Raw genomic sequence first — 17,573 nt, forward strand, 5'->3', positions numbered from 1 at the left:
CTGGAGGTGGCTCCTCTCCCTAGTGCCATCTGGAGGTGGCTCCTCTCCCTAGTGCCATCTGGAGGTGGCTCCTCTACCTAGTGTCATCTGGAGGTGGCTCCTCTAGTGTCATCTAGAGGTGGCTCCTCTACCTAGTGTCATCTAGAGGTGGCTCCTCTCCCTAGTGCCATCTGGAGGTGGCTCCTCTAGTGTCATCTAGAGGTGGCTCCTCTCCCTAGTGCCATCTGGAGGTGGCTCCTCTCCCTAGTGTCATCTGGAGGTGGCTCCTCTAGTGCCATCTGGAGGTGGCTCCTCTACCTAGTGCCATCTGGAGGTGGCCCCTCTCCCTAGTGTCATCTGGAGGTGGCTCCTCTCCCTAGTGCCATCTGGAGGTGGATCCTCTCCCTAGTGTCATCTGGAGGTGGCTCCTCTCCCTAGTGCCATCTGGAGGTGGCTCCTCTAGTGTCATCTGGAGGTGGCTCCTCTCCCTAGTGTCATCTGGAGGTGGCTCCTCTCCCTAGTGCCATCTGGAGGTGGCTCCTCTCCCTAGTGCCATCTGGAGGTGGCTCCTCTCCCTAGTGTCATCTGGAGGTGGCTCCTCTCCCTAGTGCCATCTGGAGGTGGCTCCTCTCCCTAGTGCCATCTGGAGGTGGCTCCTCTCCCTAGTGCCATCTGGAGGTGGCTCCTCTCCCTAGTGCCATCTGGAGGTGGCTCCTCTAGTGTCATCTGGAGGTGGCTCCTCTCCCTAGTGTCATCTGGAGGTGGCTCCTCTCCCTAGTGCCATCTGGAGGTGGCTCCTCTCCCTAGTGCCATCTGGAGGTGGCTCCTCTCCCTAGTGTCATCTGGAGGTGGCTGCTCTCCCTAGTGCCATCTGGAGGTGGCTGCTCTCCCTAGTGCCATCTGGAGGTGGCTCCTCTAGTGTCATCTAGAGGTGGCTCCTCTCCCTAGTGTCATCTGGAGGTGGCTCCTCTCCCTAGTGCCATCTGGAGGTGGCTCCTCTCCCTAGTGCCATCTGGAGGTGGCTCCTCTCCCTAGTGCCATCTAGATGATATGTAATGATATGTAATGATATGCTATGTGGTTCATAAGGACAGCTAACTAACATACCAGTACATACTGCTGTAATGATATGCTATGTGGTTCATAAGGACAGCTAACTAACATACCAGTACATACTGCTGTAATGATATGCTATGTGGTTCATAAGGACAGTGTAGCTAACTAACATACCAGTACATACTGCTGTAATGATATGCTATGTGGTTCATAAGGACAGTGTAGCTAACTAACATACCAGTACATACTGCTGTAATGATATGCTATGTGGTTCATAAGGACAGCTAACTAACATACCAGTACATACTGCTGTAATGATATGCTATGTGGTTCATAAGGACAGTGTAGCTAACTAACATACCAGTACATACTGCTGTAATGATATGCTATGTGGTTCATAAGGACAGTGTAGCTAACTAACATACCAGTACATACTGCTGTAATGATATGCTATGTGGTTCATAAGGACAGCTAACTAACATACCAGTACATACTGCTGTAATGATATGCTATGTGGTTCATAAGGACAGCTAACTAACATACCAGTACATACTGCTGTAATGATATGCTATGTGGTTCATAAGGACAGCTAACTAACATACCAGTACATACTGCTGTAATGATATGCTATGTGGTTCATAAGGACAGCTAACTAACATACCAGTACATACTGCTGTAATGATATGCTATGTGGTTCATAAGGACAGCTAACTAACATACCAGTACATACTGCTGTAATGATATGCTATGTGGTTCATAAGGACAGCTAACTAACATACCAGTACATACTGCTGTAATGATATGCTATGTGGTTCATAAGGACAGTGTAGCTAACTAACATACCAGTACATACTGCTGTAATGATATGCTATGTGGTTCATAAGGACAGTGTAGCTAACTAACATACCAGTACATACTGCTGTAATGATATGCTATGTGGTTCATAAGGACAGCGTAGCTAACTAACATACCGGTACATACTGCTGTAATGATATGCTATGTGGTTCATAAGGACAGCTAACTAACATACCAGTACATACTGCTGTAATGATATGCTATGTGGTTCATAAGGACAGCTAACTAACATACCAGTACATACTGCTGTAATGATATGCTATGTGGTTCATAAGGACAGCTAACTAACATACCAGTACATACTGCTGTAATGATATGCTATGTGGTTCATAAGGACAGCTAACTAACATACCAGTACATACTGCTGTAATGATATGCTATGTGGTTCATAAGGACAGCTAACTAACATACCAGTACATACTGCTGTAATGATATGCTATGTGGTTCATAAGGACAGCGTAGCTAACTAACATACCAGTACATACTGCTGTAATGATATGCTATGTGGTTCATAAGGACAGTGTAGCTAACTAACATACCGGTACATACTGCTGTAATGATATGCTATGTGGTTCATAAGGACAGCTAACTAACATACCAGTACATACTGCTGTAATGATATGCTATGTGGTTCATAAGGACAGTGTAGCTAACTAACATACCAGTACATACTGCTGTAATGATATGCTATGTGGTTCATAAGGACAGCGTAGCTAACTAACATACCAGTACATACTGCTGTAATGATATGCTATGTGGTTCATAAGGACAGCGTAGCTAACTAACATACCAGTACATACTGCTGTAATGATATGCTATGAGGTTCATAAGGACAGCGTAGCTAACTAACATACCAGTACATACTGCTGTAATGATATGCTATGTGGTTCATAAGGACAGTGTAGCTAACTAACATACCAGTACATACTGCTGTAATGATATGCTATGTGGTTCATAAGGACAGCGTAGCTAACATACCAGTACATACTGCTGTAATGATATGCTATGTGGTTCATAAGGACAGCTAACTAACATACCAGTACATACTGCTGTAATGATATGCTATGTGGTTCATAAGGACAGCGTAGCTAACTAACATACCAGTACATACTGCTGTAATGATATGCTATGTGGTTCATAAGGACAGTGTAGCTAACTAACATACCAGTACATACTGCTGTAATGATATGCTATGTGGTTCATAAGGACAGCTAACTAACATACCAGTACATACTGCTGTAATGATATGCTATGTGGTTCATAAGGACAGCTAACTAACTATGGTTCATAAGGACAGCTAACTAACATACCAGTACATACTGCTGTAATGATATGCTATGTGGTTCATAAGGACAGCTAACTAACATACCAGTACATACTGCTGTAATGATATGCTATGTGGTTCATAAGGACAGCTAACTAACATACCAGTACATACTGCTGTAATGATATGCTATGTGGTTCATAAGGACAGCGTAGCTAACTAACATACCAGTACATACTGCTGTAATGATATGCTATGTGGTTCATAAGGACAGTGTAGCTAACTAACATACCAGTACATACTGCTGTAATGATATGCTATGTGGTTCATAAGGACAGCTAACTAACATACCAGTACATACTGCTGTAATGATATGCTATGTGGTTCATAAGGACAGCTAACTAACATACCAGTACATACTGCTGTAATGATATGCTATGTGGTTCATAAGGACAGCTAACTAACATACCAGTACATACTGCTGTAATGATATGCTATGTGGTTCATAAGGACAGTGTAGCTAACTAACATACCAGTACATACTGCTGTAATGATATGCTATGTGGTTCATAAGGACAGCGTAGCTAACTAACATACCAGTACATACTGCTGTAATGATATGCTATGTGGTTCATAAGGACAGCGTAGCTAACATACCAGTACATACTGCTGTAATGATATGCTATGTGGTTCATAAGGACAGCTAACTAACATACCAGTACATACTGCTGTAATGATATGCTATGTGGTTCATAAGGACAGCGTAGCTAACTAACATACCAGTACATACTGCTGTAATGATATGCTATGTGGTTCATAAGGACAGTGTAGCTAACTAACATACCAGTACATACTGCTGTAATGATATGCTATGTGGTTCATAAGGACAGCTAACTAACATACCAGTACATACTGCTGTAATGATATGCTATGTGGTTCATAAGGACAGCTAACTAACATACCAGTACATACTGCTGTAATGATATGCTATGTGGTTCATAAGGACAGCTAACTAACATACCAGTACATACTGCTGTAATGATATGCTATGTGGTTCATAAGGACAGTGTAGCTAACTAACATACCAGTACATACTGCTGTAATGATATGCTATGTGGTTCATAAGGACAGCTAACTAACATACCAGTACATACTGCTGTAATGATATGCTATGTGGTTCATAAGGACAGCGTAGCTAACTAACATACCAGTACATACTGCTGTAATGATATGCTATGTGGTTCATAAGGACAGCGTAGCTAACATACCAGTACATACTGCTGTAATGATATGCTATGTGGTTCATAAGGACAGCGTAGCTAACTAACATACCAGTACATACTGCTGTAATGATATGCTATGTGGTTCATAAGGACAGCTAACTAACATACCAGTACATACTGCTGTAATGATATGCTATGTGGTTCATAAGGACAGTGTAGCTAACTAACATACCAGTACATACTGCTGTAATGATATGCTATGTGGTTCATAAGGACAGCTAACTAACATACCAGTACATACTGCTGTAATGATATGCTATGTGGTTCATAAGGACAGCGTAGCTAACTAACATACCAGTACATACTGCTGTAATGATATGCTATGTGGTTCATAAGGACAGCGTAGCTAACATACCAGTACATACTGCTGTAATGATATGCTATGTGGTTCATAAGGACAGCGTAGCTAACTAACATACCAGTACATACTGCTGTAATGATATGCTATGTGGTTCATAAGGACAGCGTAGCTAACATACCAGTACATACTGCTGTAATGATATGCTATGTGGTTCATAAGGACAGTGTAGCTAACTAACATACCAGTACATACTGCTGTAATGATATGCTATGTGGTTCATAAGGACAGCGTAGCTAACTAACATACCAGTACATACTGCTGTAATGATATGCTATGTGGTTCATAAGGACAGCGTAGCTAACATACCAGTACATACTGCTGTAATGATATGCTATGTGGTTCATAAGGACAGCTAACTAACATACCAGTACATACTGCTGTAATGATATGCTATGTGGTTCATAAGGACAGCGTAGCTAACTAACATACCAGTACATACTGCTGTAATGATATGCTATGTGGTTCATAAGGACAGCGTAGCTAACATACCAGTACATACTGCTGTAATGATATGCTATGTGGTTCATAAGGACAGCGTAGCTAACAAATTGTCAGCCAATATAATGTTTAACTTAACTTACTTGAAAGGTAATTACTTTATTACGTTGCTCAACACTGTGTTAACATTTGTGATAATTAGTTAAAGCAATGAATTTGTATCCGCTCTCGTCGGACTTCGGCTGCATATTTTCCTCAATTTTCTTCAAATCTGAAAATGTTCTGAAGCCACGTCCAGTTTAGAAATAGTTGCATTATGGGCCCTAAATCACGGAAATAGTGTCCACTGCTTGTATACTTCGTATTTGTAGTACGACATCCGGGAACCTTGTGGATACTATGTCCATACTATGACCAATAAGCATTCCACTTACTCAATTTACATCACAAATAGTGAGGTTAGTATGAGTATTCAAACACAGCTTCTTATGACGGACAACTCATTTACCATCTCCTTTACCTGCACTAGCTCTCTCCTCATGGTGGTCTTTACCATCTCCTTTACCTGCACTAGCTCTCTCCTCATGGTGGTCTTTACCATCTCCTTTACCTGCACTAGCTCTCTCCTCATGGTGGTCTTTACCATCTCCTTTACCTGCACTAGCTCTCTCCTCATGGTGGTCTTTACCATCTCCTTTACCTGCACTAGCTCTCTCCTCATGGTGGTCTTTACCATCTCCTTTACCTGCACTAGCTCTCTCCTCATGGTGGTCTTTACCTCCTCCAGAGCTGTGGTAAGACTCTCTCCTCATGGTGGTCTTTACCTCCTCCAGAGCTGTGGTAAGGTTCTCTCCTCATGGTGGTCTTTACCTCCTCCAGAGCTGTGGTAAGGCTCTCTCCTCATGGTGGTCTTTACCATCTCCTTTACCTGCACTAGCTCTCTCCTCATGGTGGTCTTTACCATCTCCTTTACCTGCACTAGCTCTCTCCTCATGGTGGTCTTTACCTCCTCCAGAGCTGTGGTAAGGCTCTCTCCTCATGGTGGTCTTTACCATCTCCTTTACCTGCACTAGCTCTCTCCTCATGGTGGTCTTTACCTCCTCCAGAGCTGTGGTAAGGCTCTCTCCTCATGGTGGTCTTTACCATCTCCTTTACCTGCACTAGCTCTCTCCTCATGGTGGTCTTTACCTCCTCCAGAGCTGTGGTAAGGCTCTCTCCTCATGGTGGTCTTTACCATCTCCTTTACCTGCACTAGCTCTCTCCTCATGGTGGTCTTTACCATCTCCTTTACCTGCACTAGCTCTCTCCTCATGGTGGTCTTTACCATCTCCTTTACCTGCACTAGCTCTCTCATCATGGTGGTCTTTACCTCCTCCAGAGCTGTGGTAAGGCTCTCTCCTCATGGTGGTCTTTACCATCTCCTTTACCTGCACTAGCTCTCTCCTCATGGTGGTCTTTACCTCCTCCAGAGCTGTGGTAAGGCTCTCTCCTCATGGTGGTCTTTACCTCCTCCAGAGCTGTGGTAAGGCTCTCTCCTCATGGTGGTCTTTACCTCCTCCAGAGCTGTGGTAAGACTCTCTCCTCATGGTGGTCTTTACCTCCTCCAGAGCTGTGGTAAGGCTCTCTCCTCAAGGTGGTCTTTACCTCCTCCAGAGCTGTGGTAAGGCTCTCTCCTCACGGTGGTCTTTACCTCCTCCAGAGCTGTGGTAAGGCTCTCTCCTCACGGTGGTCTTTACCTCCTCCAGAGCTGTGGTAAGACTCTCTCCTCATGGTGGTCTTTACCTCCTCCAGAGCTGTGGTAAGGTTCTCTCCTCATGGTGGTCTTTACCTCCTCCAGAGCTGTGGTAAGGCTCTCTCCTCATGGTGGTCTTTACCTCCTCCAGAGCTGTGGTAAGGCTCTCTCCTCATGGTGGTCTTTACCTCCTCCAGAGCTGTGGTAAGGCTCTCTCCTCATGGTGGTCTTTACCTCCTCCAGAGCTGTGGTAAGGTTCTCTCCTCATGGTGGTCTTTACCTCCTCCAGAGCTGTGGTAAGGCTCTCTCCTCATGGTGGTCTTTACCTCCTCCAGAGCTGTGGTAAGGCTCTCTCCTCATGGTGACCTTTACCTCCTCCAGAGCTGTGGTAAGGCTCTCTCCTCATGGTGGTCTTTACCTCCTCCAGAGCTGTGGTAAGGCTCTCTCCTCATGGTGGTCTTTACCTCCTCCAGAGCTGTGGTAAGGCTCTCTCCTCATGGTGGTCTTTACCTCCTCCAGAGCTGTGGTAAGGCTCTCTCCTCATGGTGACCTTTACCTCCTCCAGAGCTGTGGTAAGGCTCTCTCCTCATGGTGGTCTTTACCTCCTCCAGAGCTGTGGTAAGGCTCTCTCCTCATGGTGACCTTTACCTCCTCCAGAGCTGTGGTAAGGCTCTCTCCTCATGGTGGTCTTTACCTCCTCCAGAGCTGTGGTAAGACTCTCTCCTCATGGTGGTCTTTACCTCCTCCAGAGCTGTGGTAAGACTCTCTCCTCATGGTGACCTTTACCTCCTCCAGAGCTGTGGTAAGACTCTCTCCTCATGGTGGTCTTTACCTCCTCCAGAGCTGTGGTAAGGCTCTCTCCTCATGGTGGTCTTTACCTCCTCCAGAGCTGTGGTAAGGCTCTCTCCTCATGGTGGTCTTTACCTCCTCCAGAGCTGTGGTAAGGTTCTCTCCTCATGGTGACCTTTACCTCCTCCAGAGCTGTGGTAAGGCTCTCTCCTCATGGTGGTCTTTACCTCCTCCAGAGCTGTGGTAAGGCTCTCTCCTCATGGTGGTCTTTACCTCCTCCAGAGCTGTGGTAAGGCTCTCTCCTCATGGTGGTCTTTACCTCCTCCAGAGCTGTGGTAAGGCTCTCTCCTCATGGTGGCCTTTACCTCCTCCAGAGCTGTGGTAAGGCTCTCTCCTCATGGTGGCCTTTACCTCCTCCAGAGCTGTGGTAAGGCTCTCTCCTCACGGTGGCCTTTACCTCCTCCAGAGCTGTGGTAAGACTCTCTCCTCATGGTGGCCTTTACCTCCTCCAGAGCTGTGGTAAGACTCTCCTCATGGTGGTCTTTACCTCCTCCAGAGCTGTGGTAAGACTCTCCTCATGGTGGTCTTTACCTCCTCCAGAGCTGTGGTAAGGCTCTCTCCTCATGGTGGTCTTTACCTCCTCCAGAGCTGTGGTAAGGCTCTCTCTTCATGGTGGCCTTTACCTCCTCCAGAGCTGTGGTAAGACTCTCTCCTCATGGTGGCCTTTACCTCCTCCAGAGCTGTGGTAAGGCTCTCTCCTCATGGTGGCCTTTACCTCCTCCAGAGCTGTGGTAAGACTCTCTCCTCATGGTGACCTTTACCTCCTCCAGAGCTGTGGTAAGACTCTTTCTCAGCTCCTGGACAGAGTTCTTCAACTGGGTCCTGCGCTGGTTGATCTGGTCCTGTAGAAGTGTCTGGGCTGGTGGTGGTGTAGCTGGGGGGCTGCTCCTTCAGCTCAGTAACCCATACCTCTAACAGAGCTAGCTTGTCTCTCAGCAGTCTGGAGGTGGTGTAGCTGGGGGGCTGCTCCTTCAGCTCAGTAACCCATACCTCTAACAGAGCCAGTCTGTCTCTCAGCAGTCTGGAGGTGGTGTAGCTGGGGGCTGCTCCTTCAGCTCAGTAACCCATACCTCTAACAGAGCCAGCCTGTCTCTCAGTAGTCTGGAGGTGGTGTAGCTGGGGGGCTGCTCCTTCAGCTCAGTAACCCATACCTCTAACAGAGCCAGCCTGTCTCTCAGTAGTCTGGAGGTGGTGTAGCTGGGGGCTGCTCCTTCAGCTCAGTAACCCATACCTCTAACAGGCTGATGGTGGTGTGGTCTTGGCTCTGGTGGTCGTAGGCAGGCAGGGGAGAGGATGGTCCTGTTGAGTTTATCTGGGCCTGAGCTCCTGTTGTTGTAGAGCCTGAGGTAAGGGGAAGTCCTGCACAGAACTGCCCTGGGCCATGACAGTGTCCGTTCCGGTACACGTTTACCGGCACGTTTACCGGCACGTTTACCGGCAGAAACCTGTTTTCCTGGTCTTTTTCCATGTCCTCAAAAATGTGGATTTGCCTTCCCTGGCAGAGGCCTTTCTTCGTATGGCTGCAATGCCTGGTTACAGCTGTATGCCAGGCAGTAATGTGGTCTGTAAAATAACAGGTTCGTAACAGTCGGCAGAGAAGGTTTCCGGGTTCTCCCTCCAGAATTCTGTGTTTCAAATGGATTCTTCCCTTCTCTGATTTTATTTCAGCTGGAAATGTTAAAAAAAGGGGGGAAGTCTTTCTCTGCTGGTGCTGCTAGCGCTGCCTCAGTGGCCATGTTGCTCTGGTTACCACCAGGTAACAGTTGGCGCTAGCCAGTAAACTAGCTAACAATTTAACATTTGGCTAGCTAGCACGATTAAGATTGGCAGTGTGAGTTAAAAGACTAATCGTTTTCTCCGCTGTTCAATTTAATTACCTATATATTTTTTGCTAATTTAATCTTGTAACTTTCTGGTTGTTAAGAGTGAGATTAACAAGTCAGGAGATGTTCGTCTGCATGACTGCGTCTTTCTTTCTCTCTCTCTCAGGGAGAGATGAAGATGGCGGTGTGTATAGAAGATGATTGTAACAGTGAACTGCCTCCAGCCTCTCTGCTGTTCAGAGCAGCCCGACAGTACAGCTATGGGGTCCTCTTCAGCCTAGCCGAAACACACCGACGCCTCGAGAGACTCGCCATGCGCAACAGAGGACCCCTCGAAGGTGAGGGAAGGAGGAAGGGGAAAGAGTTGGGCTAGTGAAAGATGAATGATTTTAATTCCAATTGAAGCATTAGGTTTTTAATTGTCTGCTTTGTCTAGCCTGGTCAGCTGTCTGCTTTGTCTAGCCTGGTCAGCTGTCTGCTCTGTCTAGCCTGGTCAGCTGTCTGCTTTGTCTAGCCTGGTCAGCTGTCTGCTCTGTCTAGTCCAGTCAGCTGTCTACTCTGTCTAGCCAGGTCACCGGTCTGCTTTGTCTAGTCCAGTCAGCCTGGTCTGCTTTGTCTAGCCTGGTCTGCTTTGTCTAGTCCAGTCACCTGTCTGCTTTGTCTAGTCCAGTCACCTGTCTGCTCTGTCTAGTCCAGTCACCTGTCTGCTCTGTCTAGTCCAGTCACCTGTCTGCTTTGTCTAGTCCAGTCACCTGTCTGCTTTGTCTAGTCCAGTCACCTGTCTGCTTTGTCTAGCCCAGTCACCTGTCTGCTTTGTCTAGCCCAGTCACCTGTCTGCTTTGTCTAGCCCAGTCACCTGTCTGCTTTGTCTAGCCCAGTCACCTGTCTGCTTTGTCTAGCCCAGTCACCTGTCTGCTTTGTCTAGCCCAGTCACCTGTCTGCTTTGTCTAGCCCAGTCACCTGTCTGCTTTGTCTAGCCCAGTCACCTGTCTGCTTTGTCTAGCCCAGTCACCTGTCTGCTTTGCTGCACAGCTCATTTGTTTATCTTGTTGGTTAGGTTGTTATTGTAAAAGAGAATGTGTTCTTCTCATCGTCTTCCAGTTCCTCCAGTGATAGTGAAGGAGTGGTCCAGTGGGAAGTCGAAGTCGGCCCTGACCCCGGAGCTGGTTCCAGCGCTGTGCTTCAGAGAGTGGACCTGTCCTAACCTGCGGAGGCTGTGGCTTGGTAGAGCCAGTGAAGATCGCTCCCGGAGGACCAGAGCTTTCCTAGCCTGTCTGCGCTCTGACTGTCCTGCCTTACTCAACCCTGCTCAGGTCCCACAACACCTTCTGCTCATGTGCTGCGTGCTCAGGTGAGACTGGAAGGGTGTGAGAGGTGTGTGTGCTGCGTGCTCAGGTGAGACTGGAAGGGTGTGAGAGGTGTGTGTGCTGCGTGCTCAGGTGAGACTGGAAGGGTGTGAGAGGTGTGTGTGCTGCGTGCTCAGGTGAGACTGGAAGGGTGTGAGAGGTGTGTGTGCTGCGTGCTCAGGTGAGACTGGAAGGGTGTGAGAGGTGTGTGTGCTGCGTGCTCAGGTGAGACTGGAAGGGTGTGAGAGGTGTGTGTGCTGCGTGCTCAGGTGAGACTGGAAGGGTGTGAGAGGTGTGTGTGCTGCGTGCTCAGGTGAGACTAGAAGGGTGTGAGAGGTGTGTGTGCTGCGTGCTCAGGTGAGACTAGAAGGGTGTGAGAGGTGTGTGTGCTGCGTGCTCAGGTGAGACTGGAAGGGTGTGAGAGGTGTGTGTGCTGCGTGCTCAGGTGAGACTGGAAGGGTGTGAGAGGTGTGTGTGCTGCGTGCTCAGGTGAGACTGGAAGGGTGTGAGAGGTGTGTGTGTCTGTGTACCACGTGTGTATGCTGCGTGCTCAGGTGAGACTGGAAGGGTGTGAGAGGTGTGTGTGTCTGCGTGCTCAGGTGAGACTAGAAGGGTGTGAGAGGTGTGTATGCTGCGTTCTCAGGTGAGACTGGAAGGGTGTGAGAGGTGTGTGTGTCTGTGTACCACGTGTGTATGCTGCGTGCTCAGGTGAGACTGGAAGGGTGTGAGAGGTGTGTGTGTCTGTGTACCACGTGTGTGTGCTGCGTGCTCAGGTGAGACTGGAAGGGTGTGAGAGGTGTGTGTGTCTGTGTACCACGTGTGTGTGCTGCGTGCTCAGGTGAGACTGGAAGGGTGTGAGAGGTGTGTGTGTCTGTGTACCACGTGTATATGCTGCGTGCTCAGGTGAGGCTGTGTCTTTCTGTACAGGTATATGATTCAGTGGCCAGGTGGTAGGATTCCACAGAGACGTGTTAGACGTGTGTGTGTGTGATAACAGGTGTGTGTGTGATAACAGGTGTGTGTGTGATAACAGGTGTGTGTGTGATAACAGGTGTGTGTGTGATAACAGGTGTGTGTGTGTTAACAGGTGTGTGTGTGATGTTAACAGGTGTGTGTGATGTTAACAGGTGTGTGTGATGTTAACAGGTGTGTATGTGATAACAGGTGTGTGTGTGTTAACAGGTATATGATGCAGTGGCCAGGTGGTGGTATTCTACAGAGACATGAGTTAGATGCCTTCCTGGCCCAGGCAGTCTCTAACCAGCTCTACGAACCAGACCAGCTACAGGAACTGAAGGTACAACACCCATATTACCATACCATCACATTTCCATGGTGACGACACCGTGATGTGACAGACGATGTAAAGCCTGTTTCAACTTGACTGGCACCACGCAAATCAAGTCAAATCACATGTTATTTGTCACATGCCCCAAATACAACGGTGTAGTTGGTCAGCCCATGCTCGCAGTACACCTCCTGGTAATCTGTCTGGCCCTGCGGCCTTGTCAATGTTCACCTGTTTAAAGGTCTTGCTCACATCGGCTGCGGAGAGCGTGATCACACAGTCGTCCGGAACAGCTGGTGCTCTCATGCATGTTTCAGTGTTATTTGCCTCGAAGCGAGCATAGAAGTAATTTAGCTCGTCTGCTAGGCTCGTGTCACTGGGCAGCTCTCGGCTGTGCTTCCCTTTGTAGTCTAATGGTTTGCAAGCCCTGCCACATCCGACGAGCGTCTGAGCCGGTGTTTTGTTTGATTCGAGTCCTGTATTGACACTTTGCCTGTTTGATGGCTCATCGGAGGTCATAGCGGGATTTCTTATAAGCTTCCGGGTTAGAGTCCCGCTCCTTGAATGCAGCAGTTCTAGCCTTTAGCTCAGTGCGGATGTTGCCTGTAATCCATGGCTTCTGGTTGGGGTATGCACATACAGTCTCTGTGGGGACGACGTCATCAACGCACTTATTGAGAACACCAATGACTGATGTGGTGTACCCCTTAATGTCACATGAGGAATCCCGGAACATATTCCAGTCTGTGCATATTCCAAACTGGCTCTCATGAGGTGCTCCACAGGAAAGGAAGACCCAGAGTTACCTCTGCTGCAGAGGATAATGTCATTAGAGTTAACAGCCTCAGATTGCAGACCAAATAAATGCTTCACAGAGTTCAAGTAACAGACACATCTCAACATCAACTGCTCAGAGGAGACTGCGTGAATCAGGCCTTCATGGTTGAATTGCTGCAAAGAAACCACTACTAAAGGACACCAATGGACATTAGACCAGTGGAAATCTGTCCTTTGGTCTGATAAGTCCAAATTTTTGATTCCATTTGGTTCCATCCGCCATGTTTTTGTGAGATGCAGAGTAGGTGAATGGGTGATATCCGAATGTGTGGTTCCCACCTTGAAGCATGGAGGAGGAGGTGCGATGGTGTGGGGTTGCTTTGCTTTGCTTTGCTGGTGGCACTGTCAGTGATTTATTTAGAATTCAAGGCACACTTAACCAGCATGGCTACCACAGCATTCTGCAGCGATACACCATCCCATCTGGTTTGGGTTTAGTGGGACTATCACAGGACAATGACCCACAACACACCTCCAGGCTGTGTACGGCCTATTTGATCAAGGAGAGTGATGGAGTGCTGCATCAGATGACCTGGCCTCCACAATCACCCGATCTGAACCCAATTGAGATGGTTTGGGATGAGTTGGAAGCATAGTGAAGGAATAGCAGCCAACAAGTGCTCAGCATATGTGGGAACTTCTTCAAGACTGTTGGAAAAGCATTCCAGATGAAGCTGGTTGAGAGAATGCCAAGTGTGTGCAAAGCTGTCAAGGCAAAGAGTGGCTACTTTGAAGAATCTTAAATATATTTTGTCTTGTTTAACACTTTTTTTGGTTACTACATGATTCCATGTGTGTTATTTCATAGTTTTGATGTCTTCACTATTATTCTACAATGTAGAAAATAGTCCAAATAAAGAAAAAAAACTTGAATGAGTAGGTGTGTCCAAACCTTTGACTGGTACTGTACATGAAGATGTCTATCTGTTCTAATATTTCTAGATCTGATAGAGTTGGTATAGGAGAGGATGTGGTCGTGTACTGAACAAAAAATATAAACGCAACATGCAACAATTTCGAAGATTTTACAGAGTTTACTTATTCTTTATTTCACCTTTATTTAACCTGGTAGGCTAGTTGAGAACAAGTTCTCATTTACAACGGCGACCTGGCCAAGATAAAGCAAAGTAGTGCAACAAAAACCACAGCACAGAGTTACACATGGAATAAACAAACACACAGTCAATAACACAATAGAAAAATATATATACAGTGTGTGCAAATGTAGAAGAGTAGGGAGGTAAGGCAATAAATAGGCCATAGAGGTGAAATAATTACAATTTAGCATTAACACTGGAGTGATGTGCAGATTATGTGAAAGTAGAGATATTGGGGTGCAAAGGAGCAAAAATAAATAACAATATGGGGATGAGGTAGTTGGGTGGGCTATTTACAGATGGGCTGTGTACAGGTGCAGTGATCGGTAAGCTGCTCTGACAGCTGATGCTGAAAGCTAGTGAGGGAGATAGAAGTCTCCAGCTTCAGTGATTTTTGCAATTCGTTCCAGTCGTTGGCAGAAGAGAACTGGAATGAAAGGCGGCCGTAGGAGGAGTTGGCTTTCGGGATGACCAATGAAATATACCTGCTGGAGCGCGTGCTATGGGTGGGTGTTGCTATGGTGAACAGTGAGCTGAGATAAGGCGGGGCTTTACCTAGCAAAGACTTATAGATGACCTGGAGCCAGTGGGTTTGGCGACGAGTATGAAGCGAGGGCCAGCCAACGAGAGCGTACAGGTCGCACTGGTGGGTAGTATATCTGGCTTTGGTGACAAAACAGATGGCACTGTGATAGACTGCATCCAATTTGCTGAGTAGAATGTTAGAGGCTATTTTGTAAATGACATCGCCGAAGTCGAGGATCGGTAGTCCGTTTTACGGTGATATGTTTAGCAGCATGAGTGAAGGAGGCCTTGTTGCGAAATAGGAAGCCAATTCTAGATTTAATTTTAGATTAGAGATGCTTAACACAGTGTCCAAAGAAGGGCCAGAAGTATACAGAATGGTGTCGTCTGCATAGAGGTGGATCATAGAATCACCAGCAGCAAGAGCGACATCATTGATGTATACAGAGAAAAGAGTCGGCCTGAGAATTGAACCCTGTGGCACCCCCATAGAGACTGTCAGAGGTCCGGACAACACACCCTCCAATTTGACACACTGAACTCTATCTGAGAAGTTACATCTGGATTACATCTTCAAACTAAGGGCAATGGTGATATCCTGACAGGGAGACGTGTCCATCATGGATGATGATGTATACAGGTAAGATAGTCTAGCTATAGCTAGCTAAATTTTCAGATATTACACATTTCTAATTTGGGCAGAAAGTGGTTTCATTTCAAGCTAAAGTGTACTGTTAGCTAGCTAGCTAACGTTAGCTGGCTGGCTCCCTTGCTGACTGTATTATTCGTATCCCAGAGCTGTTTTCTGTTCTAGTTAGAGCCTAATGTTAGCTAGCTAACATTGCACCTGGTTGGTTAGCTCCCAGCACTGTGGCATTGTTGGCACTGTGTTTATTGTTGTTTAACTAGCTAACGTTAGCTGTCTGTCTCGCTAGCTAACGTTAGCTGGCTGGCTCGTTAGCTAACGTTACGTGACGTGTATACAACACCTGTTGAATATGGCCGGTGTCAGTAAACGTCTGAAAAAAAACATAATGTAATTGTAGCCAGCAGAGCTGGTTAGGCTGTTTTCATGTTATCCAGAGGTAAACAAATCATCGGCCAGAGCGTCAAGTTTGCGTGCACTCCAAGAGTGAAACGAGTTGGGTGGGGCTAAAGCTTAAGAGGGTGGTAACGATGCTGAATGGGTGGGGCTAAAGCTTAAGAGGGTGTGAACTATGCTGAATGGGTGGGGCTAAAGCTTAAGAGGGTGTGAACCATGCTGAATGGGTGGGGCTAAAGCTTAAGAGGGTGTGAACCATGCTGAATGGGTGGGGCTAAAGCTTAAGAGGGTGTGAACCATGCTGAATGGGTGGGGCTAAAGCTTAAGAGGGTGTGAACCATGCTGAATGGGTGGGGCTAAAGCTTAAGAGGGTGTGAACCATGCTGAATGGGTGGGGCTAAAGCTTAAGAGGGTGTGAACCATGCTGAATGGGTGGGGCTAAAGCTTAAGAGGGTGTGAACCATGCTGAATGGGTGGGGCTAAAGCTTAAGAGGGTGTGAACCATGCTGAATGGGTGGGGCTAAAGCTAAGAGGGTGTGAACCATGCTGAATGGGTGGGGCTAAAGCTTAAGAGGGTGTGAACCATGCTGAATGGGTGGGGCTAAAGCTTAAGAGGGTGTGAACCATGCTGAATGGGTGGGGCTAAAGCTTAAGAGGGTGTGAACCATGCTGAATGGGTGGGGCTAAAGCTTAAGAGGGTGTGAACCATGCTGAATGGGTGGGGCTAAAGCTTAAGAGGGTGTGAACCATGCTGAATGGGTGGGGCTAAAGCTTAAGAGGGTGTGAACCATGCTGAATGGGTGTAGACAAAGAAGGGCTCTTCACTAGATACCCAAACATTCAAAGGCAAAAGGAGTTTACAAGTTGATCAACTTTCAAAGCAGAATTACTTTCCCATTGTTCCTCAACTGTAGTGTATGAAATACCATTTTGTAGCTCCGAGTCTCTACTTTTATCCAGTGTAAAAACATCATTTCAAATGTTGCTACCGAATCCAGGTGGTGAGTCACATGTGTTTAGTGAGTCCGCCAGATCAGATGCAGTAGGGATGACCAAGGATTTTCTCTGTTTAGTGAGTCCGCCAGATCAGAGGCAGTAGGGATGACCAGGGATGTTCTCTGTTTAGTGAGTCCTCCAGATCAGAGGCAGTAGGGATGACCAGGGATGTTCTCTGTTTAGTGAGTCCTCCAGATCAGAGGCAGTAGGGATGACCAGGGATGTTCTCTGTTTAGTGAGTCCTCCAGATCAGAGGCAGTAGGGATGACCAGGGATGTTCTCTGTTTAGTGAGTCCTCCAGATCAGAGGCAGTAGGGATGACCAAGGATTTTCTCTGTTTAGTGAGTCCGCCAGATCAGATGCAGTAGGGATGACCAAGAATTTTCTCTTTAAGTGGGTGAATTAGGCAATTTTCCTGTCCTGCTAAGCATTCAAAATGTCTAATAAAAATCTAATCAAATCACATTTTATTGGTCACATGCGTGTTTAGCAGATGTTATTGCGGGTGTAGCGAGTACTTTTGGGTATCAGGGAAAATGTATACATTATTTATTTTATTATATTTTGGACCACAGTGAGGCTCTCTCTCCATTACCTATTGTTCCTGCAGTTGGGATTCAACATCTTCAAATGTATTCATAATTTATGTGCAGATAATCGGCAAAAAGCAGTCGTAGCCTACCAGTATGCTAATTAGGGAGCCAAATGAATGTCTTTCTCACTGATGTGATTCGGTTCCATTTACCTAAAATATCTATTCAAAAAGAGCATTTCATTCATGAACAACCCATCACTAGGCTAC

The 17,573-nt window shown here is 46.7% G+C and overlaps 1 protein-coding gene across 1 annotated transcript in view; it reads left to right on the top strand.

Moving 5' to 3' along the window:
• The window catches only part of LOC115120532 (constitutive coactivator of PPAR-gamma-like protein 2), a 119,198-nt gene that overhangs the window by 76,892 nt on the left and 24,733 nt on the right, over nucleotides 1-17,573 (top strand). The window contains 3 exon segments of the mRNA XM_065005105.1: nucleotides 9,807-9,978; nucleotides 10,742-10,991; nucleotides 12,169-12,283. Coding sequence (XP_064861177.1) covers nucleotides 9,807-9,978; nucleotides 10,742-10,991; nucleotides 12,169-12,283 — 537 coding nt within the window.

The sequence above is a fragment of the Oncorhynchus nerka genome, linkage group LG20 (genome assembly GCF_034236695.1).
Source record: "Oncorhynchus nerka isolate Pitt River linkage group LG20, Oner_Uvic_2.0, whole genome shotgun sequence".
NCBI lineage: Eukaryota > Metazoa > Chordata > Actinopteri > Salmoniformes > Salmonidae > Oncorhynchus > Oncorhynchus nerka.